Source organism: Ranitomeya variabilis, chromosome 5, assembly GCF_051348905.1.
Source record: "Ranitomeya variabilis isolate aRanVar5 chromosome 5, aRanVar5.hap1, whole genome shotgun sequence".
In the NCBI taxonomy this organism is placed as follows: Eukaryota; Metazoa; Chordata; class Amphibia; order Anura; family Dendrobatidae; genus Ranitomeya; species Ranitomeya variabilis.
The window spans coordinates 659,446,302-659,465,305 of NC_135236.1; the positions used below are offsets into that span (position 1 = coordinate 659,446,302).

Below are 19,004 nucleotides of genomic sequence, written 5' to 3' on the forward strand. Positions count from 1 at the left end.
AATGGACATTATCAAATAGAGGCATTAGAGATCTGATAGATATTAGATATAAAATGTTATTTATTAAATAGATATTACATAGATGTCAGAGAAAGATATTCGATAGCAAATAAATATTCTAAATCTCATATAAAGTTAAATATTAATCAAATATGAAGATATTCGATTAAATATATATAATTTTAATATTAATATTATTATTATAATATTTTATTTTTGACAGCAGCATGATGTAGGGACAAAATCCTGATTCCAGCGATGTGTTACTTAATTTACTGCATGCAGCAGTTGTGATAGAATCACTGTTTTTTCTGATTCACATCTCGGAATGTTGAACTCTGGCTGCTCTCTGTGTACACTGTATATTGACAGCTGCCAATCGGTTTTGGGGGCGTGGTTGGACCAGGGGGCGTGGTTAGACCAGGGGACACGAGACACCTAGTCCTGTAGCGATAATCTCTTGCTGATAAAACACTGATTTTATTGAAACGGTAAAACACAGCCTAGTAAGCGACACATCGCTGGGTCTCTGCCCTTATATCATGCTGATCTTAGATTATATAGCAAAAAAAACCTGGTGACAGATTCCCCTTAACAGTATGCAGTGAGCTCATTCTAGTGGCGTCTGGTGTAAAAATGTCTATTATAAGGGATTTGCATCTCTGTATCATAAAAACAAATCTCAGACTGTCCAAAAATATATATGAAGCTTTGAATTTGAACCGATTTGGATAAAAAAAAAAAAAAGTGTGGACATTAAATCAGATACTAACAGGTGCATGGTACAATGTCTTTTTGGGACTTTTTAGTTTGAATTAATTGGGACCGATTTTCTTTGAATCCATTCTCCACCGCCGGAGGCAGTAAAATGAGGTGAACAATGTTACCCCGGCACTTCAGAGCCTCTGTGATATGGGGAAATAATAGAGCACTTAGCAGTAATTTGAGAATGTCAGGAGAAAGCAAATCACATTCCCCGCTTCACAGCCCTGCCGCATGGTTTCCTTGTGATCTTAGAACAGGATATTGAAGCCTCGTAGCATTTCCCATGCACTTTGTCTAACCCTCTTTGCCTGCCACAGGGGAACACAGGGCGACACAATCTGGACTTTTCCATCTGAGATGATCACTTGTTGCTTAAAATACCCGCTATGTAATGACATAATCCAGATTAGTAGATTGAGGCCGCCCTCTGGGTTTACGTAAATGTGGGGAAAGAAATGGCCAACGCAACCAATCTGATTCCAGTTCTCTCTCTTCTAAAGTTCTTTGGAAAATATTCGGAAACTTGATTGGATGTTACTGGTAACTCCTCCACCTTTTTTGGGATGGAGGTGGCACCCTTTAAATATTTTTCAGAATGTAGTTCCTTTTTTAGTTCTGGTGTGATGACCACCCCACTGGTCCAGTTCCAGTGTCTGTGGCTATCTCTGCCTACGTGCCATCATCCCCAGTTACTCTTCCGATTGGGAGTTCTGGAGAAACATCCTTGTTGACACCATGTTTCCGTCTCGACACACCAGAAATGGCTGGAAATGCTCTGTCAGACAATCACTGGCGTCAGCGTAGACTCATCTCAACCATTGATTGGCCAAGAGACCATTTCCGGTGTGTCGAAATGAGACCAAGAAGTATAGTTGACCACATTTTCGGGGAAATTTTAAGTCCTGCCCACAACTTATCCCTAGAGCTCCCCTACCCATCCAGGATTTCCATAAGCCCCACCATCTTTTGGTACAGGAGTCCTGTATTGGGTAGATGGTGTCCATGAGGAAGTGGAGACCAGGTTAGCATTTGAAATGCCCAGAGGATCTCTTTGGAAATTACTTAAGCAAGGACAATGAATTTAATAATTTATAGTATCAATGATTTGAGTACATTTTTCCAAAATCTAATTTTTACAGTTACTTTTAATTAGGCAGTATCCCCCAAAAATGAGATGATTACAGGTTGTTTGGCTGTTGGGTTCTCCTTGATCAGCTGTAATTTATGAAGGAACCTGGTAGTAACTCTTCAATTCTTCTGCAGTGCCACCACAGAGGAAATTAAGTCTTAAAAAGCACCCTTTAAAGATGGCCTGTCACTGGGTCAAGTGTTCAGTTTTTGCTCTTGTTTTATTCCTGATGATCTCCTGAGTATACAGGTTTTTTCTAATCCTTCATACGGTTCCAGAGTTCTGCTCCTTTTTATTTTGTGCTAATTAATATGGTCTTTGCCAAATAGGCGTTTCTCAAAGGGTAACTATGCAAAGCAGCTTAGATACGCCCCCAAGGAACACTGTGTGAACCGCAACCTTTGGTAAAGACAATAAAAATTGGCACTAAATCAAAAAAATGTCCATATCTCTGGAATCATATGGCAGATTTAAAAAAATAAAAATATGGAATACTCAGGGGAGAAGCGGGAATAAAATAAGCTCAAAAACTAAACACTTAGGTCCTCTAAAACATAAAAAATTAGGCTGTTCATATAATGCCTGAACAAGCTCTTTTGAGTATTTGAAAGTGGATTTTTTAGGTTGGACATATTCTTCACTCAGTCTATGAATATGGTTATAGAAATAAAGAACATTTTTCTCGGCCTGCTCACAGTGCTCGGAGTTTGTGCTTGTTTCACACTCACATGTTTTTGGCTTAAAAAAATGTAGATCAGGCCACAACCACATTAAACACGTCGAAAAAAAAACAACCACTGGCATTTCACAAGGAAATAAGTCATTGAGGAAAGGCATTTACGGTATGAGCCACCGGTGCTGGATGTGCGACAAGTCAGCTGGTGGGCAAGACTAAGCTCTCTGATTAACGTGTGTGTGGGAGGAATGAAATTGTGAACCGTGATACATTGGCAATTAAAAATTCCAACACAACTCATGCTGACTGTTTCCTGTCTTTCCATATGGAAAGTGAGTTTTTGTTCCACCACAGAAATTATTTGTCATGCCTTTATTAGAACGACATTCTGCTCGCCCAGTACGTGAAAAACACAAATTTACCAAAATTGTGACACATTTAAAAAACGTTAACTAATATTATGGATTATTACTAAGAGTCTACGATTCTTATCAGGCACATTAAGTTTCCATAGATTTACAGTTGAGGATGTATTTTCAATGAACATTGAAAAAAAAATAATTATTTTATATAAATATTGATTGACAAACTACTTCACAAAGTTGGACTGCTCCCCAAGATTTTTTTTGTTACCCAACCTTTTTTGTTACCCAACTATTTTTTGTTACCCAACCTTTTTTATGTTACCCAACATTTTTTTTTTTTTTATTACCCAACTGTTTTTTGTTACTCGACCTTTTGTTTTGTTACCCAACTTTTTTATGTCATCCAACTTTTTTTTTGTTACCCAACTTTCTTTGTAAATTCAGTAGGGGAAAAAAAAGTCTACAATTTCCGTACCACAATTAATAATTTTTCCAAAGATGTGATCCCTCAGAGTGATTCTTAATTATCATTTTAAGCCTGGCTTTTGAGAAGATGTTGCCTGCTACTAATCAAATGTAGTATATTATGGAAGCCATTAAGACGGATATCCTGAGTCTACACCCTTGTAGGGTGTATGGACAGGGATTGTCCTTATGGTATGACCCCTTTAATATTTGTGGCTATTGTAGTATGGCAGCCCCTTATATAGACGAGTGAGTGGAGGGCCCCTGTGCAAGAACAGTACATGGGCCCCTTTACGTGTCTGTGACAGAAGCTTCCTGCTGCTTTGAAGACTAAAGCGGGTCCCTTTATCTCTCCGACCCCTGTACCCTACACAGGTTGCACCAACGGTATGTCTGCCCCTAAAACAAGTCCAATTCTTTACACTTACATAGATACTGTAGGTCTTCAGTAAACTGGTCACGCCAACCATTTTTATATGACCGCTTTAAAGGGTTATACCTCACCAAAAGTTATACCTTATCTGTTTCATAGGGTGTAACTTAGGGGTTTTTTTTAAATAACCCTTTAAGTCACAAAATGATTTCATAGTTTTTATTTGTTTTTGCATTTTCTGTAAGGGTTAAAACCTACAAAATCCACTACCAGAATGTCATTTTACAGATGGCCTAGGTCACAAACTACACTGCTCAAAAAAAATAAAGGGAACACTTAAACAGAATCTAACTCCAAGTAAATCAAACTGTCCACTTAGGAAGCAACACTGTTTGACAATCAATTTCACATGCTGTTGTGCAAATGGAATAGACAGCAGATGGAAATTATTGGCAATTATCAAGACACCCTCAATAAAGGAGCGGTTCTGCAGGTGGGGACCACAGACCACATCTCAGTGCCAATGCTTTCTGGCTGATGTTTTGGCCACTTTTGAATGTTGGTTGTGCTTTCAAACGCGTGGTAGCATGAGACGGACTCTACAACCCACACAAGTGGCTCAGGTAGTGCAGCTCATCCAGGATGGCACATCAATGCGAGCTGTGGCAAGAAGGTTTGCTGTGTCTTTCAGTGTAGTGTTCAGAGGCTGGAGGCGCTACCAGGAGACAGGCCAGTACACCAGGAGACGTGGAGGGGGCCATAGGAGGCAACAACCCAGCAGCAGAACCGCTACCTCTGCCTTTGTGCAAGGAGGAACTGGAGGAGCACTGCCAGAGCCCTGCAAAATGACTTCCAGCAGGCCACAAATGTGCATGTGTCTGTACAAACTGTTAGAAACGGACGCCATGAGGATAGTCTGATGGTCCGACGTCCACAGATGGGGGTTGTGCTCACAGCCCAACACCGTGCAGGACGCTTGGCATTTGCCACAGAACACCAGGATTGGCAAATTCGCTACTGGCGCCCTGTGCTCTTCACAGATGAAATCAGGTTCCCACTGAGCACATGTGACAGAGTCTGGAGATGCCATGGAGAGCGATCTGCTGCCTGCAAAATCCTTCAGCATGACCGGTTTAGTAGTGGGTCAGTAATGGTGTCGGGTGGCATTTCTTTGGAGGACCGCACAGCCCTCCATGTGCTCGCCAGAGGAAGCCTGATTACCACTAGGTACCGAGATGAGATCCTCAGACCCCTTGTGAGACCATATGCTGGTGCGGTTGGCCCTGGGTTCCTCCTAATGCAGGACAATGCCAGACCTCATGTGGCTGGAGTGTGTCAGCAGTTCCTGCAAGATGAAGGCATTGAAGCTATGGACTGGCCCAGACCTGAATCCGATTGAGCATATCTGGGACATCATGTCTCGCTCCATCCGCCAACGTCACGTTGCACCACAGACTGTCCAGGAGTTGGCGGATGCTTTAGTCAAGGTCTGGGAGGAGATCCCTCAGGGGACCATCTGCCGCCTCATCAGGAGCATGCCCAGGTATTGTACAGTAGGGAGGTCATACAGGCACGTGGAGGCCACACACACTGAAGTTGGATCAGTGTGTACTGTGATTTTCCACTTTGAGTATTCTTCCAAATCCAGACCTCCATGGGATATTTTTTGATTTACATTGATAATTGTTATGGTTTATTGTTCTGAACACATTCCACAATACAATGAATAAAAAATTCCAACTGGAATATTTCATTCAGAGATATCTAGGATGTGGTATTTTAGTGTAACCTTTATTTTTTTGACCAATACTAGCACAAAAAGAGGATTCAGAGATCCTCCAAAAATTCAGAAAAATAGCAAAAAAGGCAGAGATGCTTACCTGCCTAGGCCTCCAAACAAATGCACTATCAGGATGCAGTGGACCCATGTGGTTAAGATGGTGGCAACACAGATGCAGAAATACCGAGCAGTGTATTTTGCCACTTATGTATGCATAGACACAAGCGTTCACGATCAAAGAATTATCTAAATATATATCAATGAAGTCTGATAAAATAAAAGAATATAGAACAATAAATTTAAAAAATTACACTATTTTTGTATCTAATTAAAAAAAAAAAATCTAACAAACAAATATGATAAAATAAAGAGGGGGGGAGCTAACCACTAAATAAAACCTATTATATATTTTTGTTCACAAAACATACAAATATGTTAAAAGGAAAAAAGCGAAACAATTAAGAAAAATTATAATTATAAATTCTGAAATATATATAATTTTGTTCAAAGACATACAATTCTGATAAAATGAAGTAAAGGGGAAAAAAGCTAACCACTAAATAAAACAGAAATATATATTTTTGTTCACAAAGACCTATGTAAGCTTTACATACAAATATGGTAAAATGGAGACTATACCGGTACTGTGAACTGCTTATATTTTTATTTAGTGTTAGCTTTTTTTCCCTTTATTAATTTTATCGTATTTTAATGTATTTTTGAACAAGAATATATATATATATTGTTTTAACTATATACAGTACAGACCAAAAGTTTGGACACACCTTCTCATTTCAAGATTTTTCTCTATTTTCATGACTATGAAAATTGTAAATTCACACTGAAGGCATCAAAACTATGAATTAACACATGTGGAATTGTATACCGTATTTTACGCTTTGTAAGACCACTTTATTTCCCCCAAATTTGGGGGGGGAAATGTGGGTGCGTCTAACAAAGCGGATATACCGCTTACCATTACAGGCTGCGAAGAGGGGGTGTCCGCCGCCGCTACCGCCCGCCGCTGCTATCGTCCGCCGCCGCTGCCGGGGTTGTCCGCTGCTGCCCCGGGTGATGCTGGAGACTCCGGTGCTGCGGGGGGCTCTGGCGACATATTGTGAAAGACCAGAGCCCCCCGGCAGTTCGTCCATGCGTTCCAGTATGACTAATTCCGGGAAAATGGCCGCCGGAATCTCGGGAGATGAGATTTCAGCGCTGAGATCTCATCTCTCGAGATTCCGGCGGCCATTTTCCCGGAGTCAGTCATACAGGAACGCATGGACGAACTGCCGGGGGCTCTGGCCTTTCACAAAATGTCGCCAGAGCCCCCCGCAGCACCGGAGACAGCCCTGCAGCATCGGAGACAGCCCTGCAGACCCCTCATCCCAGCTTGCAGCACAGGAGCCCCCCTGCAGACCCCTCATCCCAGCCTGCAGCACAGGAGCCCCCTACAGACCCCCTCATCCCAGCCTGCAGCAATGCTCCACTCCTGCCTCCAGCAACGACCCTGGGACCCTGATCCACCACAGCCACAACCCCTGGTAAGTAATAAGACGCATGGATTATAAGACGCCCCACCAATTTATTGAAAAAAGTTTTTTCCTATTTTTCTCCTCAAAATTTGGGGTGCGTCTTATAATCCGGAGCGTCTTACAAAGCGAAAAATACGGTACTTAACAAAAAAGTGTGAAACAACTAAAATTATGTCTTATATTCTAGGTTCTTCAAATAGCCACCTTTTGCTTTGATGAATCCTTTGCACACTCTTGGCATTCTCTTGATGAGCTTCAAGAGGTAGTCACCGGGAATGGTCTTCCAACAATCTTGAAGCAGTTCCCAGAGATGCTTAGCACTTGTTGGCCCTTTTGCCTTCACTCTGCGGTCCAGCTCGCCCCAAACCATCTCGATTGGGTTCAGGTCTGGTGACTGTGGAGGCCAGGTCATCTGGCGTAGCACCCCATCACTCTCCTTCTCGGTCAAATAGCCCTTACACAGCCTGGAGGTGTGTTTGGGGTCATTGTCCTGTTGAAAAATAAATGATGGTCCAACTAAACGCAAACCGGATGGAATAGCATGCCGCTGCAAGATGCTGTGGTAGCCATGCTGGTTCAGTGTGCCTTCAATTTTGAATAAATCCCCAACAGTGTCACCAGCAAAGCACCCCCACACCATCACACCTCCTCCTCCATGCGTCACGGTGGGAACCAGGCATGTAGAGTCCATCCGTTCACCTTTTCTGCGTCGCACAAAGACACGGTGGTTGGAACCAAAGATCTCAAATTTGCACTCATCAGACCAAAGCACAGATTTCCAGTGGTCTAATGTCCATTCCTTGGGTTCTTTAGCCCAAACAAGTCTCTTCTGTTTGTTGCCTGTCCTTAGCAGTGGTTTCCTAGCAGCTATTTTACCATGAAGGCCTGCTGTACAAAGTCTCCTCTTAACAGTTGTTGTAGAGATGTGTCTGCTGCTAGAACTCTGTGTGGCATTGACCTGGTCTCTAATCTGAGCTGCTGTTAACATGCGATTTCTGAGGCTGGTGACTCGGATAAACTTATCCTCAGAAGCAGAGGTGACTCTTGGTCTTCCTTTCCTGGGGCGGTCCTCATGTGAGCCAGTTTCTTTGTAGCGCTTGATGGTTTTTGCCACTGCTCTTGGGGACACTTTCAAAGTTTGCCCAATTTTTCGGACTGACTGCCCTTCATTTCTTAAAGTAATGATGGCCACTCGTTTTTCTTTACTTAGCTGCTTTTTTCTTGCCATAATACAAATTCTAACAGTCTATTCAGTAGGACTATCAGCTGTGTATCCACCAGACTTCTGCACAACACAACTGATGGTCCCAACCCCATTTATAAGGCAAGATATCCCACTTATTAAACCTGACAGGGCACACCTGTGAAGTGAAAACCATTCCCACTGACTACCTCTATTCTCTCATCAAGAGAATGCCAAGAGTGTGCAAAGCAGCCATCAAAGCAAAAGGTGGCTACTTTGAAGAACCTAGAATATAAGACATAATTTCAGTTGTTTCACACTTTTTTGTTAAGTATACAATTCCACATGTGTTAATTCATAGTTTTGATGCCTTCAGTGTGAATGTACAATTTTCATAGTCATGAAAATACAGAAAAATCTTTAAATGAGAAGGTGTGTCCAAACTTTTGGTCTGTACTGTATGTAATATGCTAACCACAAAAAAATCATTTTAAATTACATTTTTTTTACCACCATAAAGTTGCTTATTTTAAGATTTTTGCAATAACCATTTTTTTTTATAAAAATCACTTTAAATTGTAAAAAAGTATTTTTAAATTAAAAAAAGGTTTTTGAACAAAAATATCTATTACTGTAGATATTATAAAAAATTGTAAAAAAAAATGTGTTTTTAAATTAAGAAATGTTTTACCAACATAAAGTTAGTTATTTTGAGAATTTTTGCAATATAAGCATTTTTTTTTTTGTAAAGCTCACATTAGCAAATTGTTTCTCCTTCATCCAGGAGACACAGGAGAAAGCAGCAGGTTTTTCAGAGTTTTCCATGGCCTAATCTTTGTTAAACTAGCAGTCTGGGGAGCTGTGCACACAGCACCGTTCCCACGCTAGTTCACAAGATCCATTCTAGTTGCAAATAATGCTGAAGAATCTCTGGAATCTCATTTATCTTGTACCATGAAAGTTGATGCAAAACATGTCAGATGCTTAACTCTTTCAACTCCCTGCCTGTCCTTAGGGCATAGATCGCCTTTAGGGCATCGCAGGACCCCCAACGGCTTACAAAAAAAAAGTGGGTGATCACAAAGGTTGGGGGGGGGGGGGGATTTGAGGAAGTTTTGAAGCAATTGCTTCTTATTGTTAAGAATCTTGTTACAAAAAAAAAAAATTGCCAAAGTCCCGGGAGTTTTTGTTTTCACATAATTAGGTTCTCTAGGTGCAAAATGGAATCTGCTTCTGAACGTGGCGGACGTGAGGTCTTGTGTGCGCGCCTGAATACTCCGTCCTTAGGAAAGATGAGAGGATTCTGCAGGAAGAGACTGATTATACCAAGTCTCAATACAATATCAAGTATTTTGTCAGGCGCACAATACCTAATCCCCCCTTCTATGGATTCATGATAACTGGACGCTGCTGGGATTACGCGCCATTGTTCTACTTCCCTTCCTAAACGGCCTGATGGATCTTAACTCTATTATTTGCTTTTAGATTTTGGAGTGTAGATGGATTTTAAAGGCGTCCGATTCCATTTATAGCAATGGCCGAGCTTCGTACACCTGCATTCAATGTCCGGGAGCGTTTAGAAGGGTGGTGGGTTATGTAAAGCTAATTTTAAAGTCCTAGCTTATAAAAGCCTTAAGATATCTTAAAAAGGTTTTAAAGACCCTGACTGCACGTAGTCTCCAAACCACATTGTTTTTACCAACACAATGTTGAGGACCCAACGCATGTTGGCCGAACCCCGGCATTTCTGCCGGATAAGGGTTGTATAAGCTAAGAATCCAATGTATATCGGGTCCATTCGACTCTTTCCCCAAGAGATCGTGGAAGAGAATGATTTGCCATTGGGATCTCAACGACTGATCCTTACACAACATTGAAGCCCAAACACACGTTGGATTAAAGTTGGCTGCAATGCGTATTGGGTCCTCCCAACAGATGATGTCTGGGAAGACAAGGATCGTCCATTGGGGTCTCAACGACTGATCCTTACACACTGTTGAGGCCCAAATACACATTAGATAACCCATTTATGCTGGATAAGGGTGGGATATCCTAAGAATCTAATGTGAATGGTGTTCTCTCAACTGATGATGTTGGGGAAGAGAAGGGTCGACTACTGGGGTCCTAGTGGCTACTAATCTTTCTGTTCGTCTCGCAGAGGACATAGGAGGGCTTGACCAAGGCTATGTATGGTGGAGCCAGGATAGTGAGCTGTTAAACGATTGTTCAGCTGACAGCTATCTAAGGTTTATGGCTAGCTGTACTCTTAGCCTGTCACTTCGGCGATGAGCCCTTTTGGCATTGTTGACTAGGTGAGATTCACATGGTACCATCACAATGACTGGGTCAGGCAAATTTCGGACATTCATAATATTTTAGTACTTGTATCATGAACATAATGCCCTGACCTATGCGGTAAGATTCTATGGAGATTAGAGATAAGCAAAAAAATTGGCACTAGGCCTCAAGGAACTTCATGGCACCAAGGATGATGGCATTCGTGTACCAGCTGATGAAGTTTGCGCTGCCATGGCCCGGCTGCCACACAGTGCCAAAGTGAATACTAGACCAGGGTAGTGCAAGTCTACGAAGACCTACAATACAGACATTCAAAAAACCTATTTAAAGAGTAAGCCTGGTTTCAGGTGGCTGTAATATAAAGTAGTGGTCATTCCCTAAAAAAGTGTGGTTAACAAAGAGCTTCTTGACTCTTCTCAGGACAAGGGTGGCCTTCTAAATCCCTGTAAGAGTTGGCAGGTCTCCTGGCTGGTGGAGAAGCCTTCCGATAAGCGGTGCTTCCTGAATGTTTTCTGTGATTGGCAACTGGATATTGCGTTATGTTTCGGCCTTATTCAGGGGGCTAGGAAAAAGGTCTGGGCTGTAAAAAAGGGAGTGTTTGTGGTTTTGTTTTTTTTAATTTAGACCTTGCTTTTCTAAAAGTTTGCACTTCCTTACTGTATAGATAGTATGTTTTTGTTTTTTTTAAATTTGAAATTTTTTTTTTCTATTATTTCCCAGGATTGCCTTAAAGCTTGTCAAGAACAGATCGAGTCTGTGCTAGTGAGCAGCCTTAGACAAAACAGACCGTCGACCCAACAACGAAACGCCGTTAAGTCTGTGGACGAACTGGACCAGGCCAGCACCCCTACAGACGTGCGGGACATCAACCTGTGAGGAGTTCTGAAGTGGGAAAGAAAAAAAAAAAAAAGTCTTTTTCCCTTTTTTGTTCTGTATTTTCGAGAACAAACCTGTTTATACATGCTGTCCCACTTAGATAAAAAAAAAATATTTAAAAACTATTTTAAATACATAAAAAAAAGAAAAAAAAATGATTTGTTTTCGGTGCCTTTTGATGTCCTTTTTTAGAAGGGAATCCCACAATATATTTGATAATTGCTGTTCTTTATTATATATTGTTAAATTTTAAGTGCTGATGTAAGCGTAAAACGTAGCTTGAGAAATTGTAAGCCTGCATCTGTGGGATGAAACGTAGGTTGTTTTTTGTTTTTTATATATATTTGTAGTCGCTTACACCTCTCGATAGATGTCGGGGAGGACGTGGGCGCCGTATATGTGGTTTTCATATGTAGATTGCAAAGCAAAAGACTAATAGATTCGAGAGGGCAACGGAAAGTGCGATCCCTAAAGAGACTGAAACATATTTTTTGGATGATGATCTGAGATCGGGGATCTTTTTTTTTTTTTTTTACATTTTTATTTTATTTTAAACCTAAAGAGAGGTGCTTTCTGAATCTCCTATTTAGTTCTGTTTACTTTTGCTGTCTATGGTAGCTGCTACCGAAAAACGAAAAAAAAAAAATGATGCTTTATGTTTGCAAGCCTGAGGCAGGTTTTTGTTTTTTTGTTTGTTTTTTTTTTTTTTAAAGTTGGTTTCCTAAATTTTTTTTTCCAAACAAGTGTTCATTACAGGCATGCCTGGCAATAGAAGGAGGCTGATTTTTAGCCAGCCGTGACATAGAACTACAAAAGAATGGGGCCGATTTTTTTTTTTTTTTTTTAACAAATCCTGTCTAATATTTAGGCAGGGTAAACTTAGACTAGCCGGTGAAAAATTTGGACACTTCTTTTAGACACTTGTCAAACTTTACTCCACCTATCAGATGGCTTAGTTTTTTCAAATATTTTGGTGCAATTTTAACCCCTTTACACCACACCCGTTTTTGAGCAAGTCTCAAAAAACACTGCCTAAAACTCGTAATCCATGTGGTGCACATCGATATATTTTATTTTTGTAAACCAAATAGTCCTAGTAAGAAGGGCTGTGGAGTCGGTAAGCCAAACTTCCAACTCCTCAATTTCCATGACACCAACTCTGACTCCGACTCCACCAAAATGGGCTCCTACTCCATGACTCCGACTCTACAGCCCTGCCAGGCCTGTGGAGTCTGTAAGCCAAACCTCCGACTCCTCAATTTCCATGACACCGACTCTTGACTCCACCAAAATGGGCTCCAACTACATGACTCTGACTCTACAGCCCTGCCTGGCCTGTGAATTTTGTAAGCCAAACCTCAAACTCCTCAATTTCCATGACACCGACTCTTGACTCCACCAAAATGGGCTCCAACTACATGACTCTGACTCTACAGCCGTGCCAGGCCTGTGGAGTCTGTAAGCCAAACCTCCATCTCCTCAATTTCCATGACACCGACTCTGACTCCACCAAAATGGGCTCAGACTCCATCTCCATGACTCCGACTCCATGACTCCGACTCTACAGCCCTGCCAGGGCTGTGGAGTTGGTAAGCCAAACCTCTGACTCCTCAATTTCCATGACACCAACTCCGACGCCACCAAAATGGGCTCTGACTCCACGACTCCAACTCCACAGCCCTGCCAGTAAGTTAAAGTGACTTACCAATATATACAGTATATATTTTTATTATTTTAATATAAAATTCCTGAACCCAAAAATAAAACTATGTATAAAAAAAAAAAAGTCTTGGCTATAAAAAAACAGATGAATTTTATAATCATTAGTTTCTGTCACCAAAGCCTAAGTTATTAAAAATAGGTAGATAATTCCATTACAAAAAAGCCACTTTCCCACATGTTTTGGTCTTTAATAGTGGTTTATATGGTTCGGTCTACCATTAGCACTGTTGTAAACCATTTCATTCGTAAAAGCACTTTGAAAATTGTTCCTAAGGGATAAATGGGATGGTTTATGAAAAATTGTGCTGACCACGTGACATCCTTTAAAGCCTCTGCCACGCACCACTGTAAAATTTTTGTTACGGTGTTGCTGGATTTTTCGACACCTGCCTTGGATGACATTCCTTAAAAACTACATTCCGAACACCTACAGGAAAAAAAACAAACATTCTATAATGACCCTGAAGGATTGTCCACCCCTTCGGTTGTCTTTATTGATATTTCCTTGGGCCCGAGAGGGTTCAATCCACCATGCGAAACTTTTTTTTATTACTATTTTTTTTTTTTTTTGCAACAAATGGTAGACATCTAGATATTTTGTTGCATCATTAATACATACCATTGTACTTGAATTTATTTTTTTTTCTCCTTCAATATAGTTGCTCCAGCAATTCGTCAATTTTTATTTTTTTTTTATGCTGCACAATTGTATGACACAGGAGACACATTTTGTTAAGCTGTTGCTTAAAATATTTGCAATTTTTGTTTTTTTTTAAATTAAAAGTAAAGGCAATTAAATGGGTTTATTCCATGTTGGCGATTTTTTTTTTTTTTTTTTGAGGACTAAGTGAATAAATATATATTTTTTTTGTTTTATTTTTTTTATTTTTTTTTGCGCTGCTAAGGAGCTATGATTTTTGTTTCATTCTTATTCACATTAACAGTACTTGGCTGTATTGTTTCACTGAGTGTGCTGCTATTTTATAAACATTTTTATAATATATTATTTTACTGCTTAAAATTTCCAATCCTGAAGTAGATGGTTAAAGTGGAGGATTTAGTTTTTTTTTTTGTTTTTTTTTATTACTGGAAATGCCCTTGGATGGGTCTTTTTTTTTTTTTCTTCCTCAGATAGTTTGTTAATGACTTTTTTTTTTTTATCTGATCACACCCACTAAATATGGTAGACTTACCTCAGGTTTACTGGATACAGAATGGTTCCTGCTCTCACAATACCTCAACATTTTACAGTTTTCCTCTGGGAGCTTTGTGCAATGGCGCAAATTCAGCAGGGATCTGTGTTTGCGCTAGACGTCATGCTACTCATTCCCTTTACGGCTTGTTGGATTAGGAGGGGACGTAATTCCCGATCCTGTATTCTAGAGAATGAATATGGCCGTGTTGACCATGGATGAACATGCTGCAACGATCACATGATCTGGTTTGAAGAAAACTTACAGTAATGACTCCTAATAGTCATCTAGGCCAAAACTAATTGGAACGAGCCATACAAATCTGCTGCTAAATTCTGCGCCCCCTTTTTAAGGGCTGGACCAATAATGTTCCTAATAACAAGAACTTGTATTGCTTAGCCACGAGGCCCCGATACAGACTCCATCTCCAAAAGTCATTGCAGCATGTTGCCTATTCCTCCAGATGTGCAGTATAGATCGGGTCCGTCCCTATTTTTTTGTGTGTGACATCCCACAGCTCGTAAGTTAATCAGGATCTGTCACTTGTCATAAATATGTACTCATTTTTTTTTGTACCTGATGTAAATGCCGCTGTTCTCCTGAATCCGGCGTTGTTTTTCTTTTCTTCCTGCGCCCCTCCATTCCTGAGATATGGCCCTTTTTTCCCCTGTATATAAATCTAGAATTTTAGACAAACGGGTGTGATCCTCAACTTCCTTATATGGAAGTGTTTTTGAATATCACACCCTCTTGGCTAAAAAAGACTACATTTATATACAGGAAAGAGAGGGCCATATCTCAAGAACGGAGAGGCGCAGGAAGAAAAGAAAAACAACGCCGGATTCAGGAGAACAGCGGCTTTTACACCAGATTAATAAATTACACATTTATGACACGACAGGTTTTCATTAAAGGTACTAGATATGTGGGGTGCACCTTTAAATGATTTTGAGAGTTTTGTAAATGCTGCACTTTAACACAAACGCAGCCTGCGGGAGAGCAAAGATAAAAGGATTGAGAAGCGGCATATGCTTTCCAGATTTTTTTTTTTTTTCTACCATTTATATTCTATTTCTACCATTTTTGTGGGTTCAGCATTCAGGTAAGATGGTCATTATCATACTTGGGAAGAGAAAGAAAAAAAAAAAGACCCTTTTTATATTTTAGTTTTTAGGAATTAAGGGAAAGGCATACCATGTATATAAAGGCATGAAGATACTCGAATCTCACGCTCTTATGGATATGTATGGCATTTCACAATCCGCTTTGGTGAGCATAGCGTAATTTAGAACATTTTTACAGTAGTGATTGATTTAATTTTTTTTTTTTTTAATTGACAGTTACATTTTGCGTCTTGTGCATTTCTGGATTGGAAGAAATGTAGTTATATACTCGAGTATGTAGCTATTAAACAGCTGCTAGTCAACCCAGATCCAATCTTGCTATGTGAACTCTAGAGGGAGGTAAATATGGAGTTTCGAGGTGTAAAAAAATAAATAAATAAATAAAAATGCCTTTGACTCTTCAAGGATGTGGGGCAAATCACTTTTGTACATCACCTTTCCCTCTTGGTCTATTGTAACCTGAAATGGATCACAATTTCATGGCCGTGTAAAAGTCATATAGGGCAAGATGATCTGGGATTTAATAGGGTGTGTACCTAAAGTGATGCGAAACATGTGTCCTCCCTGGATTTCTGCTAATTAGCATGAAAAAGACTTTATAAGGTATTTTAATCTGTTCTGTTTCACCAGCACAAAAAAAACCTTGTGTATTGGCTCTAAGCCAATAGGAACGAGGATTTTTTTTTTATTTTTATTTTTTCACATTTTATTTTGGTGTCTGTGACCTATTAACTATTTAGGTAGCAGAAAAACTGTACTTAGGACACAAGTAAGGGTACCCGTGCCTTATCGGCTCCTGGCGAACTACAACGACCGTAGCTGGGGGCGGTTCCTCGGGGGAGGTGCCATTAGTCTAACTTAGAACATTATAAAATGTACTAGACTTTTGTGGTAATTGTGTAAATGCTGAAAAAAATGTTTAATTTAAAAGTTCGAAAAAAAACATTGAATTTCTGATTTTTTTTTTATTTTTTTTTTAAGTATTTCATGAAATCGTTATCTGTTGTATACACACGGTGGTGGTGGTGGTGGTGAAGAGGGCCAATATAAAGGAATCGCTATGTATTAGGTTCCAATTTTATTTAAAAAAAAAAATTGTTTCTGCCAATAAAAATAAAATGGCGGCCTCCACTGTGCGTATTAAATGGGTACACTTTAAAGTTTGCCAAAGCCTGACTTCCTGAAATGTGCTGTTCGAGGGCTGAAATATGACTGCTACTATGTATTGCTGCTTGAAATGGAAAGAAAGAATAATAAAAAGAAAAAATAATTCCAGCAGGCGTCATGTAAATCATATGGTGTAAATGGACAAAAGACAAAAAAAAAAACAAATATGGCCGATGGTATTTTTGTAAGTGTTTTTTTTCATGGCAACCTTGATTTGTAACTGGAGTAATCAAATCAATAGAAATTCCAAAGTTTTCTCTGTGAAAATGATACCTGAACAGCAAAGAGCTTCATATGACATCACGCTATTTATTAGTAACTCAATTGGTGGCAAGATGCCAAAATTCCAGACATTTTTTGGGAAAATAAAAATAAAAAAAAAAAATAGAAAAGCTGCCAATGCCCATTATGGGTTTACCTAAAGCACAGGAATGGAGGAAAAATGTATTTTTTTATTCTTGTCCACAATTTTCCTTCTGTCTGTTTCCAAAGTTTAATTCTTTTTACAATTGTACAAAGTAATGGCAACTACTGTCCAAAGCACATTAAAGCCACGTGTCATTTGCCATAAGCTATGTGATCCCCATTTGTGGAGTTCTCGGGCGGGAAGGGGGTAAATGTTAAACACTCCTCCTCCTCCCATCAACGTTTTTATCCCCTTGTACTGTGTACTTACAATTGCTAATTTTGCCTTTCTACCCAGCTAATTCTTCTCTTTTCTCTGCTCTATGTAGAAACAGGAAGTCTCTTGTCCCTGCTTTTATCATTCCCCTCTTCAGCTACTTACTCAAATGCTCCTTCCTGCCCCTGCCAGGGACTTTTGCAGTGACTCATGACTCATACAGGGAAAATTGACCTCCTTTTTCTGCATAGAGCTTAGAAGGATTCAGCTAGTCACTTTTTAATCACATGATGGAAAAGAGAAGAATTATCTGGGTAGAAGGGAAAAATTGTAAGTACACAGTGCTATATATTATGATTGCAATATATTAAGAGGATCAAAATATTGATGGGAGGAGGAAGAGGAGGAGAGGTTATTTAATAAGAAGAGATCGAGGGTATTATGGGGTTGAATTAGGGTTTTTTTTAGAATTCAGTTAGAATTCAACATGCCCAATCTTTTAGGCCACTCCCTTCTCCCTGTTCAAAACCCATGCATACTCGACCAAAAAGAGTGTTCATGTGCATTTGAGGGGGCGGGATAGCGTTTCAGTAATGTCGGGAGTGGGCGTTGTATGACCCAACGATTCTCTTGTTGGCGTTATTACACTTCCCCTAAAATAGTATTGGTTTTGCCAACTTTGTTCCTTTGACACTTTTGCAGGGAGGGATTATTGTGTGATCAGTGCACCCCCTTTATGAGTTTTTGTCAACCCAACGGTCAATTCTCTTGACCTCCCCCCCCCAATCTAAGAGTGGTCATATTGATTATTACCAAAATGTTCTGATGAAGGTGATGCTGCTGGCTCGAGTTCTTTATTTTCCTATCCCCCTTCATTTTGATACATGTCCTCAATGCCCTAAACACTCCCCCCCTTCCACCACCCTATTGGCAAGTGGATGTTTTTGTTTAATTTATTTTCACCGAGTACCTCAATCACTCTGCACAACTGTCTCCTTTTCCTCGTCGCTTTAATCCAGTGTGATGCCATATCAAGTCAACGTTCTCTCACTTTTGTACTTTATAAAATTGTAAGAAGTCGAAAAAAAATTTAAAAAATTTTAAAAAAATTGTAAAAGAACCACAACAAAGTTGTGACGATTACGTGGTCAGGGAACGGATAGAAAGTGTAGAGTCGAATTAATGAAGTTTTGTAGAACGTACGTGAGATTTCTTATGGTGGAGAAGACCTTGATCGTCGCGTCGTTTGGACGATCACCTACGGGAAAGGTCTTGTCTGTTCAGTGTTAAAGTCGTTCCTTTTTGGTTTTTTTTCTATTATTAACATGTTAATTGATTTAGTTTCAAGATGGATTCGTGAAATGTGTTTTGTTTTTTTCTGAGGGGGAATAAGAATGTTATTTGGGCAATAAATTCACCTTGACCTAAGCTGACTCCTTTTGCTTTTATTCCGCGTTGTTTCTATAAAAGGCTGTCGACTTGAGCAAATAAAAGAAATTATCTCAACAAGAGGGATTTGGCAGCCCGAGACAGCGATCTTCTGATGGATATGCCGGACGGAAAGATAGATAAATAATTGCATATTACATCACCTAACTGCTAAGGAATGCGTCCGATGATCTCAGGACAGTCGATGTATATCGGGGTCTATCTCAGATAGACTTCCTTCTGGTTGTTCAAGGCCATGTAACTTTCGAGCAGGACACATTGACCCACACCCCATCCATATTTATA

The 19,004-nt window shown here is 39.9% G+C and overlaps 1 protein-coding gene across 2 annotated transcripts in view; it reads left to right on the forward strand.

The window, feature by feature from the left end:
• Positions 1 to 18,698, forward strand: part of CCND2 (cyclin D2) — a 559,919-nt gene extending 541,221 nt beyond the window's left edge. For both annotated transcript variants that reach the window (XM_077266502.1, XM_077266501.1), the window contains one exon: positions 11,287 to 18,698. In XM_077266502.1, coding sequence (XP_077122617.1) covers positions 11,287 to 11,442 — 156 coding nt within the window. In that variant the 3' untranslated portion in view covers positions 11,443 to 18,698. The remainder of the gene's footprint in view (positions 1 to 11,286) is intronic.
• Positions 18,699 to 19,004: the final 306 nt, after the last annotated feature.